Source organism: Saccopteryx leptura, chromosome 3 (genome assembly GCF_036850995.1).
Source record: "Saccopteryx leptura isolate mSacLep1 chromosome 3, mSacLep1_pri_phased_curated, whole genome shotgun sequence".
NCBI lineage: Eukaryota > Metazoa > Chordata > Mammalia > Chiroptera > Emballonuridae > Saccopteryx > Saccopteryx leptura.
The window spans coordinates 15,185,936-15,202,295 of NC_089505.1; the positions used below are offsets into that span (position 1 = coordinate 15,185,936).

The window sequence follows — 16,360 nt, forward strand, 5'->3', positions numbered from 1 at the left end:
CTGAGAGAGGAAGGGGCAAAAGAGAGAAAAAGAGAAAGAGAGAGAGAGAAGCATCAACTCGTTTCACTCAGTTGTTCCATTTAGTTGTGCACTCATTGATTGCTTCTCATACACGCCCTGACCTGGGGTCAAGCCCGCGACCTCTAGCACACCTGGTCACTTTATCCACTGAGCCAACCAGGCAGGACTCTATGTAAGCAGTTTTGATAAACGATAAATCACCTAAAAAGAATTCCAAGGAAAAGAACTAAACTTCTAAGGCTAAAGTAATTTGTCCTAAATTATTTTTTTTTCCATTTTAATAAATATTTCTAATTGTGTACTCTCGAAAAAATGCCGTCCCCAATTAGATAATCTTCAAGTCCCTTCCAAAACACATCTATCTAACCCTGCTGCACAGTTTAGAAAACACTTAGCAGGCACTTGCTTTTTTCTGTCATTTAAAGAATATTTACAAGGAAACTGGATCCCATTTCATTACAGGAAGAGGATTGGTTCCAAATGACTAGAATTTCTGGTCTTAGAAAGACAGCAAATCAAGATGCAAAAATATATTCACTTCTGGCTTTGCCTGAACGTTGTCACTTTAGATAAAAATACTCTCGCAGGAATGGCCCTTGTTTGTAGTTTTCTCCCAACAACCGACCCACCTTTGGTGGGACCAAACCCCACGCTGGCCATTGTCCCAGGGACCAAGATGGGTCAGACTGTTCTTCCCGAGGTGGACAGTAGTAGAAACCAAGGTCCCCAAATCCTCAATTACGTGTTACACAGGAAACAATGCCTTTGTTTACATGTAGAATGGCATTCTGGAAAGAACCATAAAATCTAACCAGAGCCATCACTGATATCGAGAGAAAAAAATATTGTTTAATGATTTAACATAAAACTTTGTGTGCATTACCTTACCAGGTAGACAAAATGGAGAAAGAGAAAAACACAACGCAGATACCGAGCTGCCTCGGAGACCCAATAACCCGAAGGAGTAAACGTTGTGCCTAAGACAGTACAAGTTTACCCGCAAAGCAGGGCCTCTGGAGATGCCCCTGCTGGTGGCCTCTACAGCCCCCGAGACGCCCCTGCTGGTGGCCTCTACAGCCCCTGAGACGCCCCTGCTGGTGGCCTCTACAGCCCCCGAGACGCCCCTGCTGGTGGCCTCTACAGCCCCGGAGACGCCCCTGCTGGTGGCCTCTAGAGCCTCCGGAGACGCCCCTGCTGGTGGCCTCTACAGCCCCGGAGACGCCCCTGCTGGTGGCCTCTACAGCTCCGGAGACGCCCCTGCTGGTGGCTTCTAGAGCCTCCGGAGACGCCCCTGCTGGTGGCCTCTAGAGCCTCCGGAGACGCCCCTGCTGGTGGCCTCTACAGCTCCGGAGACGCCCCTGCTGGTGGCCTCTAGAGCCTCCGGAGACGCCCCTGCTGGTGGCCTTTACAGCCCTGGAGACGCCCCTGCTGGTGGCCTCTACAGCCCCTGAGACGCCCCTGCTGGTGGCCTCTACAGCCCCTGAGACGCCCCTGCTGGTGGCCTCTACAGCCCCTGAGACGCCCCTGCTGGTGGCCTCTACAGCCCCGGAGACGCCCCTGCTGGTGGCCTCTACAGCTCCGGAGACGCCCCTGCTGGTGGCCTCTACAGCTCCGGAGACGCCCCTGCTGGTGGCCTCTACAGCCCCGGAGACGCCCCTGCTGGTGGCCTCTACAGCTCCGGAGACGCCCCTGCTGGTGGCCTCTACAGCCCCGGAGACGCCCCTGCTGGTGGCCTCTACAGCCCCGGAGACGCCCCTGCTGGTGGCCTCTACAGCCCCGGAGACGCCCCTGCTGGTGGCCTCTATCGCCCCGGGCCCGGTGGAGGGGGTAGTGGGAGAGGGAGAGAGGAGTCTTTCCTAAATGACAAGGCCTTTTCAGGATCTTGTGAAGGACAAGGCATATGAATGACCACTCTCCCTGCAAGAGGCATTTGCTGTTTACTCAGACCCCCATGGGTCAGAAGCCTGGGTCTGTTGGGGGAGACAATAGCCTAATCACAGGGTGGGGACCTGGTCACTTAGATGTCGACCCACAGGCTGTGATGCGAATGAACTTGGGTCTGGACTAAAGGAAAACAGCCCGCAGACTTCCAGGGAACGTGTCGCAGACAGAAAGGGTTATTTGAAACCATGGGCATCTCTGCACAACGGTGTCAGATGAGAGGCCTGACCCTGACACCACCTCACTGGCACGTCTCGGCAATCCACACTGCCTAATAAATACTTTGTAAATTCCACTGTTTTCCTTTCTGGGTTTCCGTTCCACCCTTTGCTCCCAGGACACAGTTCCCACAGATGAGCCCGTGGACACGCCCGGCACTGGCATTCAGACCCGTGTGGGTTTGAATCTTGAGAACAGTATCAGCCTACCTCATAGGGTTGCTGTAACTTTCCCAGGTCAGAATGCACAAAACGCACAGTTCCAGGACCGATAATAAAAAACTTGTGGAGTGTTGGCTGTTGTTATTCGCACTGTGACAGTGTCCATTGTCTCCATAAATCAAAACCCAACCTTGCCTAAGCCCCCAGAGCTGACCCCACCCTCTGACCTCAAACGATTGTCCCACCTGAACCCCGATTGTCCCACCTGAACCCCGAGCAGCTCTCATCTCTTGCAATTGTTGCACAATCTCCACCAAATCTCAACCTTTTCTATCTGTTGAATCCTTCCATAGACTAGCTTCTTGTCTCCCCTGACGGTGAGCACCGTAAGCGGTGAGCTGTTGCTTAGCTGTCTTCCTCTTCCCTGAAGCACCCATGACACCGGTTTGGCCACGGAAGACTCCCAAACCGCTGTGGCTTGATTTGATTCAAAAGTCACCACAGGAAGGATAGCGTGTGCCACTTTGGAATTTGAGTTGAGCTGTTCGAATTATTTTGGTAGAAAATTTTTTTTGTATTTTTTTTTTCCCCTGAAGTTGGAAGTGGGGAGGAAGTCAGACAGACTCCCGCATGTGCCCGACCAGGATCCACCCGGCATGTCCACCAGGGGGCGATGCTCTGCCCATCTGGAGCGTTGCTCTGCCGCAATCAGAGGCATTCTAGTGCCTGAGGCAGAGGCCACAGAGCCATCCCCAGCGCCCGGGCCAACTTTGCTCCAGTGGAGCCTTGGCTGCGGGAGGGGAAGAGAGAGACAGAGAGGAAGGAGAGGGGGAGGGGTGGAGAAGCAGATGGGCGCTTCTCCTGTGTGCCCTGGCCGGGAATCGAACCCGGGACTCCTGCATGCCAGGCCGACGCTCTACCACTGAGCCAACTGGCCAGGGCCTTTGGTAGAAATTTTTTGAAACGCTCACACTAGGTTACGCAAAACCTCCTGTGAGACTGTATCTATATATTTTTTAATTGGTCGATTTGAGAGATTGGCATTTCAGGACACGCTCTAACTGACTGAGCAAACTCGCCAGGGCCCTTATTTCTAACTTTACACTGAGAGCCTCCGGTGCCGTACAAAGGTCACTATTGAAGGGCTTCAAAGCAAGTCTCCCAATGCGCCACTTTGTCACGAGGGTTATTTGGAGCTAAGGGCAATCAGAGCCAAACAGATTCAGGGAGAACTGTTTACTTCCGCCCTCAACTGCCTAAATTCACACTGGTAAGGGGGCCTGTACCAGTCGGAAACTTACCTACAGAACAGAGCAGGGCAACCTCTGTTTTCCAAGCGCCTCCCGTGCCCTCCTGGGAATGGCCATCGCCCCCTTTGTGTCTCTAGACCCCGACCCCTTTGTTTAGCCCAGGAGGTTGTAAGCTTCCGTTACCTGGCTGCCTTCTGCATTTCCTACCTTCACTGGCCACCCCCTCTCCTGGTGTGTAATTAAATTTGTTTTTCTCCTGTTAATCTGTCACGTCATTTTGTTTGACCAGCCAAAGTATCTAGGAGGGAAGAAAGGAGAATTCCCCACCCTACAGCTTGAGGCAGTTTTATGAGGACATTGAGCCAAAACAGGTTCCACATGTTGGAAGAATGTCATCTAACCAAGGCACTGGCCTCTCACAGGATGTCCCCATCCATTTGGCTTGTTCACATCACATATAAGAGTCCGTTTACAGTAGGCCAACTCGTCTTTTGATATATCTTCAATAGTGGTTGTTAAATTACCCCTTCATGGCCCTGGCTGGTTGGCTCAGCGGACAGAGCATCGGCTGGGCATGTAGAAGTCCCGGGTTCGATCCCTGACCAGGGCACATGGGAGAAGCGACCATCTGCTTCTCTTCTCCTCCCTCTCCTCTTTCTCTCTCTCTTCCTCTCACAGCAGTGGCTTGGTGGGTCCACGCATTGGCCCCAGGCACTGAGGATAGCTCAACTGATTCGAGCATCAGCCCCAGACGGGGGTTGCCGGGTAGATCCTGGTTGGGGTGCATATGGGAGTCTATCTCATTATTTCCCTTCCTCTCACTTAAAAATAAATAAGTAATTATCCTTCCATTAAGGCAGGGGTCTCAAACTCAACTCAGCATGTGGGCCGCAGAGCAAGATCACAGCCGTTCAGCGGGCCGCACTAGGTCTACAAAAGGCAACTGTTACGCAACACTTTTCTCACTGCAGTTGAAAACAAAAAAAAATCAGTACAACAAGCACAATCGTACATGCAGTTTACTCAGTGTCACAAAACGACCAGAAACTGTAGTTCGCATCACAGCTGCTGTTAACTAAGCTAATATCTAGCTAGGGTGCTAGAGAAATGAAAAATACAAGTAAGCCCCTAGGCTTACTTAATTTTATCCAAAATATTTTGAACTTCGTGGATTAGTCTGCGGGCTGCACAAAATTGTTCGGCGGGCCGCATGCGGCCCGCGGGCTGCGAGTTTGAGACCCCTGCATTAATGATTAAATAGAATGATGAGAAGAGAACTTAGGAATAGAGGAAGGTTCTTCTTCCACAAATGGGCCTTTACAGGACATCTACTGGTCAAGGTGCTTGATTGTGACCCCAAGGTGTGGTTCTCGCCACTCTGAAGGGGCTGAAATCAAACCACTGGTAGTGTGGGTGAAAGGCTCGCTTTCCCGTAACCACCCCCCTAGGATCTCAGAGCTCAAGAGCTACAAACATGCAGCATCCCAGAGTTTAGGTAAAGACAGGTGTGCACCTTGAAACACACACCGCCAGGACAATGGGTGCAGGTGTAGCAGGCTAGTCTCTGGAGTGAGAGACACTGACTCTTAAAGAACCACGACTCCATTCTTTCCAACAAGGATTCCCGTGAGATGCCAGACAAGTAGCTGGGAAAAGGCAACAGTGAAAAAAACAACACAAAAAGACAACATTAAATTCCAGATAAAGAGCCTGACCAGGCGGTGGCGCAGTGGATAGAGTGTCGGACTGGGATGTGGAAGACCCAGGTCTGAGACCCCGAGGTTGCCACCTTGGGTGCCGGCTCATCTGGTTTGGGAAAAAAGCTCACCGGCTTGAGCCCAAGGTCGCAGGCTCGAGCAGGGGGTTACTCGGTCTGCTGAACGCCCGTGGTCAAGGCACATATAAGAAAGCAATCAATGAACAACTAAGGTGTCGCAACGCACAACGAAAAACTAATGATTGGTGCTTCTCATCTCTCCGTTCCTGTCTGTCTGTCCCTGTCTATCCCTCTCTCTGACTCTCTCTCTGTCTCTGAAAAAAAAAGAAAAAATTCCAGATAAAGACCTCTAAGAAAGAGGAAACATGACTTGACTTCCTGGACCCAAGCATTGGTATAACTTCCTAACCGAAGTGTAGGGCCTGCCCAGATGGTCAGATAAACACTTCCTTTTATAACCAATTCACTGCTTTTGTTGTCAACATCAATCACCCCCAGGGAGGGTGGCTATATACAAACTGCCCAGACCTGTGTTTATTATTCTCGAGTCACGGCAGGTGTGGTTGGCCCTGCCGCCCCTGCTCTGCCCAGAGCCTGGAAGGCTGACAGCTTACCCTCTGCGACAAGGACTTCTTCCTCCTGGCCATTCGGGGCTCCCTCCTGGAGGCCGAGCTCGCCTTGCTCAGCTAAGCCTTGCTCAGCTAAGCCGTTGACAGTGGACAGCTGACCATTCTTCTGCAGGAGCTATGGGGAAGACAAAACCGAATTTCAGTCTTGACAACTAATTTAGAAATACTGTAACTTCAAGAAAAAATAATCACTGTAGAGAAATACAGAGAAATGGACTGTCAATGACAATAAAGATGTAAGTCTTTCATCTGAATGATCTGGCTACCTTACAAAAAGTGCAAGGAGCTACTACTGTCCAGCACAGTGGTAGACAACCTGGTCCCTGCCGCCCACTAGGGGGTGCTCCAGCTTTCATGGTGGGCGGTAGCGGAGCAACCAAAGTATAAATAAAAAAGACAGATTTAACTATAGTAAGTTGTTTTATAAAGATTTATTCTGCTAAACTTAGCAAAAATCTGACATAGAGTACTCGGTAAGTAATTATGATTATATGCTTTAACTTGCTGTAACTCTGCTTTATAAATTTTATAAAGTAAAGTTACTTCCCTACTTTATAAATCACCATTACTGTGGAACCGGTGGATGGTTAGAAAATTTTACTACTAGCAGAGATACAAAAGTGGGTGGTAGGTATAAAAAGGTTGACTACCCCTGGTCTAGCAGATAAGGCTCTGTATCCATGTAAACGTGCACACCATTCACTCATTCTTCTGAATACCATCTATGATTTACACACCCCCATTCCGGGCTTATTTGAAGTATAACAAATAACACTGGGGAACAAAATTTTTGTTGCATCCACAAAAACACTTGTTCTTACCTAATTCGAGTGTGCTGATCTCAAATCTGACATTAGTTTTTCTCTGTAAGCTACAGGTTTTTTGTAATTCAAGATTGTAGGTTTTCATCTTATTGTAAAATTTTCAACATTTAGTTTAACATAATGAAGTAAAATGTCTTCTTGGGCATTATCTTTGTGAAAATATAATAATTTATATAATACAGTAAATACACTAATACACTAAAAGATATGACTGCATCAGAATTTGTCTACAATTTCAAAATAGAATATATTAAAACACATTTTAATCATAAAATTTGCGCAAAACTTATTTAAATTCTAGTCAGGCAAAAATTTGCGTTTGTAGCTCTTGTGTTTGTGTACTTGTTGAGGACAATCTCGTTTGATGCTCCAGCAGTAGTCTGCTCATCACTAACAGCTCCAAGATTTTTGGGAAACTTATCAAGGTGATAGTTCAGGAAGTGAATCTTAATGCTCATGTTACATCCATTATTGTGGAAAGCCAACAGTATTTTGCATCCCTACTTCCAGAGCTTCACGTTTCAGCCACTCCTTCTGTGCCCAGTGTTTCTCCCAAGCTCGGCTGTCCCACAAACACAGAAAGCAAAGATACTCTGTGAAACCTCTCTGTTGTTCTAGCAGGAAATTTACCATTTTAAGATCCACACAAATGATCCAATTATGCTCCTCATACTTCAGTAAATCGAGCACAATTTTTATGTCATTATAATCTTCTTGCAGATGAGTTGAATAACCTATTGGAACCGCTGCATAAACATTACCGTTGTGTAGGAGAACACATTTCAGACTCCATTTAGAGCTGTCAAGAAATAGTTGCCATTCTGTTGGACTGTAAGTGGTAACACCTAGCTGGCTGAGAAGACTACTGATATCATGACAGTAAACAAAGTGTTTGTCTTCGGAAAAAAAGTCCACAAAAATTTGTTCACAGTTCTTGAAATGGGATACTTTAGCTGACTGGTGAAGTACAGTCTTTTCTTGAGCCGGGAGACTAATAACTCAGCTGCTTTCTTTGATAGGCCCAAATCTCTTACTAAGTCATTCAATTTGGGTTGGCTAAACTGCTGAGGGGTTAATGACTGCTTGGCATCAGAAGAAGACCCTTCAGATTCTACAACCATTTCCTCATGCATCTTATCAAAATACACTTGATCACCATGTTCACTTTCTTCATCCTGAGAAGAAATAAAACCATTGAGAACTGGAACCAGGAGTGTCTCAGAGTGTGGGATAGGTTGTATTGCTGAAGGAATATTAGGATATGCGATCATATGCCGTTTTTTCTTTGCATGGCTCAGACAGAAATAAGAGTCACTGCTGTGGTCCTTAGGTTCATGCCAAACCATGGGAATACCAAAAGGTATTCCTTTGTGTTTTCCTTTTGTCCAGTCACGAAGCATTTCCTCACAATTATGACACACAATATGAGGAGTCCAATTCTTGTTTTGATTGCCAAGGGGAACTTGAAAATAGGCAATATATGCACGTGTCACAAATGATGAAATACTGCGCCTCTGATGTTGAAGTGTGTAACAGCCACATATATAACAGAAGGTGTCAGGACTAATCTTAAATTTATGCCTACTCAAAGAAGCCATGATTCAATCTTAAAACAAAATAAGAGGATGTTTTTATCAGATAATTTTTTTACATTTAAAAACAACTACAATTATGTAAAAGTAATGTTTGTAAAACATTAATTGCCTTGTGGTTATGTTCAATCCAAGAGTCATTGCCCTTTAACTCCAATTTAAAAACCAATGCATGTCATTAACTGTAACAAAAAGAAATTAAAATTGCATAAAAACTAGAGCATGCACCCAAAAAAGGATTTCAGATTTGGATCAGCAATGCAGAAATATATAGAAACAGTTCTAAAACCTCATGCAACAGAAAATAAAAAAATTTGTTCCCCAGTGTAACGAATACATCAGGTTGCAGTCCTTACCACATGCAGCTTACGAACTACCATGAAAGGCAAACTTATTATTTTTTTTAAGAGAGACAGACAGACAGACGGGAAGAGATGAGAAGCGTCAACTCATAGTTGTGGCACTTTAGTTGTTCATTGATTGGTTCTCATACGTGCCTTGATCGGGGGGCTCCAGCTGAGCCAGTGACCCCTTCTTGCACAAGCCAGCAACTTTGGGTTTCAAGTCAGCAACCTTTGGGCTCAAGCCAGCAACCATGGGATCATGTTGATGATCCCACACTCAAGTGGGCCACCTCGGGGTTTTGAACCTGGGTCCTCTGCGTCCCAGGTCAATGCTCTATCCCAGTAGTAGTCAACCTGGTCCCTACTGCCCACTAGTGGGCGTTCCAGCTTTCATGGTGGGTGGTAGCAGAGCAACCAAAGTATAAATAAAAAGATAGATTTAACTATAGTAAGTTGTTTTATAAAGATTTATTCTGCCAAACTTAGTGAAAATCTGACTGTAAAGCCAGTATCCACGGCCACCATCACAGCCGCCTGTCCCATGCCGGTTCGCTTTAGATTCGGACAGATGGTAATGAAACAATGGAGCCAAGAATTGGTGGGCCATTAGCTTTAATGCACTTGGCGGGCAAGTAAAAACTCACACTGGGCTCCAAAACCCACTCATTCAGTGCTTACAAAGCTACTGACTTATCCAAGTTTCCTAGAATCAAAGGTTTCTACCTCGCCAGCCTTATTCACCTCTGTTCCCCATCTCCTTCTCTCTGCACAAACTGGCTTCTCCTTCAACACTCCACCATCTTGGCTGCTTCTCCTCACCTCTCTCTGCTCTCTCCTCTAATGCTAATCTCAGGAACCAAGCGAACAAGCTCCCCGTCTGCCCTACTTTATAGTGCAGAAATCAAAACCTTTAATCCAATATATAAAATAGGGAAGTCTCTAATACAAAGTCACTTATCTGAGGCATGATGGGATTGTACCACCCCATATCAAAAAGGGTAGGAAAGGCTTAGTCCTAAAACCAAGTCCCAGGCTACAAGGATTCTGCCTGCCCACAGCCCGCCTCCAACACACATTAATATCACCTGGACGACGGCTTCCACGTGGGCAGTGACATCTTTAACAAAGTGAGCATAATATATTTTATCGGCCCAACACCGACATAAAGTACTTGGTAAGTAATTATTATTATATGCTTTAACTTGCTGTAACTCTGCTTTGTAAATTTTATAAAGTAAAGTTACTTCCCTACTTTATAAATCACCATTACTGTGGAACCGGTGGGCGGTTAGAAAATTTTACTACTCACAGAGATACAAAAGTGGGCGGTAGGTATAAAATGTTGATTATCCCTGCTCTATCCACTGTGTCATCACCAGTCAGGCCAGAAGGCAGACCTTTAAAAAGTTGTGGGTTTTTTTTACTTTAATGTTTCCTTGTGTTTAGGAGTTGTGCATATTTGACTAGGATATCAGTAAGTGACAATGTGTCCTTCTCAAAGTAGAGGGCTGTCAGTTAAAAAAAAAAAATCATTACCAACTTGCAGTTGTGAATACTTGTCATGAAGGAGAAACAGATAGAACAGGGGTCCCCAAACTACATAGCCCAGGGGCCACATGCGGCCCCCTGAGGCCATTTATCCGGCCCCTGCCGCACTTCCAGAAGGGGCACCTCTTTCATTGGTGGTCAGTAAGAGGAGCATAGTTCCCATTGAAATACTGGTCAGTTTGTTGATTTAAATTTCCTTGTTCTTTAACTATTGTATTTGTTCCCGTTTTGTTTTTTTACTTTAAAATAAGATATGTGCAGTGTGCATAGGGATTTGTTCATAGTTTTTTTTATATAGTCCAGCCCTCCAATGGTCTGAGGGACAGTGAACTGGCCCCCTGTGTAAAAAGTTGGGGACCCCTGACATAGAGCAAAGGATGATAAAGAGAGCCCTAACCTAGGCTGGGATGTTGGGAGGGCCTCTCTGAGGAAGTAAAGGTAAAACTGAGATCTGAGTTCCCGGGCAGGGGGGTTTGAGTAAAGAGGGCCACATCGAAGGACCCCATGGTTTAAAGATCAGTCTATTCAGCGTGAACAAAAAAGAGACATTGTAAGGCCAGTAGCCACAGCCACCATCACAGCCCCCTGGCCCATGCAGGTTCGCATTGGATTCGGACAGTCGGTAATGAAACAACAGAGCCAAGAACTGGTGGGCCATCATCTTTAATCCTAGCTTGCACCCGGCGGGCAAGTAAAACACACACTGGGCTCCAAAACCCACTCATTCAGTGTTCACAAAGCTACTGACTTATCTGAGTTTCCTAGAATCAAAGGTTTCTAGCTCACCAGACTTATTTACCTCTGTTCCCATCTCCTTCTCTCTGCACACACTCTGCACAAACTGGTTTCTCCTTCAACACTCTGCCATCTTGGCTGCTTCTCTTCTCCATGTGGCCTTTCTCTGCTCTCCTATAGCATGGGCTCCTCCTAGAACATAATCACTCTAGAACAGCGGTTCTCAACCTGTGGGTCTCGACCCCTGCGGGGGTCGAACGACCAAAACACAGGGGTCGCCTAAAGCCATCGGATCGAACGACCAAAACACAGGGGTCGCCTAAAGCCATCGGATCAAATGACCAAAACATAGGGGTCGGATAAAGCCATCGGATCGAACGACCCCCGCAGGGGTCGCGACCCACAGGTTGAGAACCGCTGTTCTAGAACATAATCACTCTTCTCCTGGAACGTGATCTCTCTTCCTTTTAAAACCTTTTGGTGTGAAAGCCCTCCCCCAACACATATTAACATACTAATATTGTCACCTGGGCAATGGGCTTCCACGTGGGCAGCACCATTGTTGGGCAGATAAAATATATTATGCTCACTTTGTTAAAGATGGCGCTGCCCACGTGGAAGCCTGTTGCCCAGGTGATATTAATGTGTGTTGGGGGTGGGCTGTGGGCAGGCAGAATCCTTGTAGCCAGGGGCTTGGTTTTAGGACTAAGTAAGCCTTTCTCACCCTTTTTGATGTGGGGCGGTGCAATCCCATCATGCCTCAGATAAGTGACTTTGTATTAGAGACTTCCCTATTTTATATATTGGATTAAAGGTTTTGATTTCTGCACTATAAAGTGGGGCAGACGGGGAGCTTGTTCGCTTGGTTCCTGAGATTAGCATTAGAGGAGAGAGCAGAGAAGGGTCATGTGGAGGAGGAAAGGAGAAGCAGCCAAAATGGTGGAGTGCTGAGTGAGAGGCCAGTTTGTGCAGAGTTTGTGCAGAGAGAAGGAGATGGGGAACAGAGGTGAATAAGGCTGGTGAGCTAGAAACCTTTGATTCTAGGAAACTCAGATAAGTCAGTGGCTTTGTGAGCACTGAATGAGTGGGTTTTGGAGTCCAGAGTGTGTTTTTACTTGCTCGCCAGGTGCAAGCTAGGATTAAAGATGATGGCCCACCAGTTCTTGGCTCTGTTGTTTCATTACCGACTGTCCAAATCCAATGCGAACCTGCATGGGCCAGGCAGCTGTGATGGTGGCCCTGGCTACTGGTTTTACAGCCATCTTTAACAAAGTGAGCATAATATATTTTATCTGCCCAACAGACATACAATACGTTTGTTTTTTTTTACAATATGTGTTTTTGAGTCATTGTTTTTCCTTCAAAATATTACTAAAACAGTCATTAGCAATCTTCCCTGTAAGACAGCTTGTGCAACTGATGTCATCAGTTGCAAAAACAGTAGATGTGGAGACATACCTGTAGGTCATTGTTTAAATCCTGAAATTGCAGGTAGAGTGTTAAGTCCAATGCAAATAGCACAATAACCCGTAGGAACCTAAAGATTTCAACAACGCTTTATAGTTCACTTTTCTCAATTTTTTGTCAATGTAGAAAAGTTCAAACCTGTAAGAATTTTTATGAGTTTATTTGAGCTTAACTGACAATTGCCGGGAAGCAAAATCTCAAGGGATTGAGAAAAGGCTCCAGAAAACGACCGTTTCACCGATTATTCCGTATGTGAGAATCAAAGGGGAAGACCTTAGGGGGTTACAGGAAATAGGAAATCCACTGGTGATCGATTAGAGGCGGGAGAAAGCAAGCAGGGAAATCTCTGGGGTTGGAGGGAAAGTAAAACTGTAACAGATGCATACTTCCTTTAGAGCAGTGGGTAGAGGACAGTTAACAGTGAACAATTAACATAATAACAATAACAATGAGATTTGAGGGCTCTGCTCTAGTGGTTGTGCCCTGAGGCGTCAGGAGAAAAAAAAACTACTCTTACATTTTAAAGGTATGTTGTCAGGAATGTTATTGTAGACGCAAAAAGACAACAGATGGGCTCAGGGAAGGTAAACACTGACCTTTGTTAGGGAGAAACACCGCCCCAGGACAAGACTACCGGCTGTCAACTGCTTTTTGTTAGAAAGTTTTCACTGCAGACCATCCTGTGTGGTTACATTAGGTTTATTATGAGTTTGGCTGCCACACAGGCCTCCCTTATCAGGTTTAATGTGTGGCCCTGTTTTAGTCCACAAAAGTTTGTTAAAACCACTTTAGCAGGTGCCACAGTTTCCATTTTAGAGATGAGGCCACGGAGACTCCAGGCGACTACAGAGCGTCAGGTCAGCCGGACAAGGTCCCACCCACAGCTCAGGACCAGAGGTGGCCAGGGCCTGAAGGCCAGGACTCACCACCGACTACACCCGGGGGTTTTCTTACAAGACGACAAACTGTTGAAGGACCTGTTACTGCGCACAATGACAAAAAGCCTCAAGGAGTATTCCGCGGCATCCAGACCTGCGACTCCAAAGAAATCTCAGAATTTAACACTCCGTTTGGTGTCATTCCACGCTGCTGACGGGCAGGCAGGCCAATGGCGCGAGCTGGCCTAGTCACTGACTTTCCCTCCGGGCCCTGAAGGGGCAGAGGTTTGAAGACAGTCAATCCAGAAGGCGTGAGCTGTGCAGAACGGACTTCACCTGGCTGCTCCCTGTTCCCAGCCAAGCTGCCCTTCAGCTGTGAGCTGCCTCCTGAAATAACACCTCTGTACTTGAATCCGTACACCGCTGACAGCATGGCTGGCTGCAACAGGCCCACGCTGAGTCCATTTATTAGACACAATACTCAGATTACATTTCCACTTAAAGTCTTCTCTTACCAAAGTATGAGAGATGGGACTTTTAAATGAAACCCAAAGACAGAAGCGAAGTGCAGGAGGGCGGGGGTGAGGTCTCCACAATGCTCCTCAGCAAACACGTCAGCGATCGGGAGTCTTTTCACTAACTACCACTAGTTATGTGCACAGGTTCGCCTTAGATTTGATTAATAACGGGAAGAAGAGCCAGGGAGCAAAGCAAGGAACATGTTATCATAGGATACACGGTGACCCAGGGCATCTTAAACCTAACAAATGTTGACATATAAACCATAATATGGCAAACCAAACAAGGAACATGAGAAAGCCGTTCTAATACTTCAGTTTCAATGCAGTACATGTGGTCAACTGTGCCTGCCCCTGGCTTAGAAACCAGAACACTGACGTTTTACAGAGTTTAGAGTTTGACAGAGTTTCTATAATTCCTGAAAGATTTCTCCTTCTTCTTTGTGAATGGTCCAACCCAAGATACCTTCAGCCAGAGTCAAACGTGAAGGATCTTACAGGACAGGACACAGGCACAAACTTCCATCTACATTAAGAAATGTCACATGCATATATATTAATATAATGATGTATATTAGATGATGTAAATAAAATGAGGCTTAAAAACTGAGATCAGCCTGACCAGGCGGTGGCGCAGTGGATACAGCATCGGACTGGGATGCAGAGGACCCAGGTTCGAGACCCCGAGGTCACCAGATTGAGCGCGGGCTCATCGGGTTTGAGCAAAGCTCACCAGCTTGAGCCCAAGGTCGCTGGCTCGAGCAAGGGGTTACTCAGTCTGCTGAAGGCCCACGGTCAAGGCACATATGAGAAAGCAATCAATGAACAACTAAGGTGTTGCAACGAAAAACTGATGATTGATGCTTCTCATCTCTCTCCATTCCTGTCTGTCTGTCCCTGTCTATCCCTCTCTCTGACTCTCTCTCTCTGTCCCTGTAAAAAAAAAAAAAACCAACAAAATAAAAACAAAACAAAAAAAACCTGAGATCACCCACTAGCCCTCCTATCTGAAGTGTGGTAAATAAATTTTGGATTAGTTATTCCCAGTGACCACAGGGCAACTGTCTCTACTTCAGAAAGGCACTCGATAAACTGACTTTGGTGACAGGCAATTTAGGACTAAATTCTGTTAAAATTGAGTTTAGAGCTTACTTTCGTGTATGCATAGCTTGGATCCAGCAAGCATACCCAAGCTGTGACCCCATGGGTGATGTCTCGAGTAAGCATTTAGAATCTATGACACACCAGCACTCCACACAAAGCTGCGCTTCATCCCTACCCACACTCAGACATTTCCACCGTCCTGCGTTTCTCTCAGAGATGCTTTTCACAAAGCCTTGTGTACTCCGGAAGGATGGGTAATTAACTTTTCTTCCATGTGCAAAATGGGGGTTTTGTTCTCCTTTTCTCCCACCTCCAACCATTTAAATAATTCATACTTTGCTAAGGGTTCAGGTTCCTCTGAGAGTTATTGATACATTAAGGTCACCCCAAGTCATAATAAACCTAACCCACAGCTCCTTAACATTTGAAGTCTTTTCTGTCTTTTCTATGTGCCTATATATGCATATAGGAATTTTTTCTTAAAAAAACAAAAACAAAATTGGGCCCTGGCTGGTTAGCTCAGTGGTAGAGCGTCAGCCTGGCGTGTGGGAGTCCCAGGTTCGATTCCCGGCCAGGGCACATAGGAGAAGCGCCCATCTGCTTCTCCACCCCTTCCCCTCTCCTTCCTCTCTGTCTCTCTCTTCCCCTCCCGCAGCCAAGGCTCCATTGGAGCAAAGTTTGCCCGGGCGCTGAGGATGGCTCTGTGGCCTCTGCCTCAGGCGCTAGAATGGCTTGATTGCAGCAGAGCTACGCCCCAGATGGGCAGAGCATCACCCCCTGGTGAGCATGCCGGGTGGATCCCGGTCGGGCGCATGCGGGAGTCTGTCTGACTGCCTCCCCGTTTCCAACTTCAGAAAAATACAAAAAAAAAAAAAAAAATCACAAAAAAACAAACAAACAAAAAAAAAAAACAAAATTGGAAAATATGTTTTTTATAATCTGATTGTTTCATATACTATGGATGCATTTATTTTTTTTTCTTTACTTACATTTTTTTTTTTAATTTGAGAGAGAAATGTTGACTTGTTGTTCCACTCGTTTATACACTCATTGGTTGACTCTGGTCAATGTGCCTTGACTAAGGATCGAACCCGCAACCTTGGTATATCCAATCAACCGATCTACCTGGCCAGGGTGTGGATGCGTTTCCTTATCAATAGTCCATAAACACGTATCCGGCTTGTCCTCAGTCTTTGTCTCAAAAATTAAGTCTTTTGAGATGGGAACTAGACTTCAAAGACAAGCTCTTTGCACTTAAACACAGTAAGCACAAGAGAATTTCTTTTCCCACTGGATTTGTGCTTCCAAAGGGTAAACGCCTGCTTTGAGCAAACCAAAACCCTAAATGTTTTCAGGCTTATATCCTTTGAGTAGGTCAGCCAGAGTTCATTCCCGTAAAGTATTACCACATT

The 16,360-nt window shown here is 46.1% G+C and overlaps 1 protein-coding gene across 1 annotated transcript in view; it reads right to left on the bottom strand.

The window, feature by feature from the left end:
• AKAP12 (A-kinase anchoring protein 12) overlaps positions 1-16,360 on the bottom strand; it is a 107,536-nt gene that overhangs the window by 37,381 nt on the left and 53,795 nt on the right. Inside the window, exon 2 of the mRNA XM_066372986.1 lies at positions 5,924-6,053. Coding sequence (XP_066229083.1) covers positions 5,924-6,053 — 130 coding nt within the window. The remainder of the gene's footprint in view (positions 1-5,923; positions 6,054-16,360) is intronic.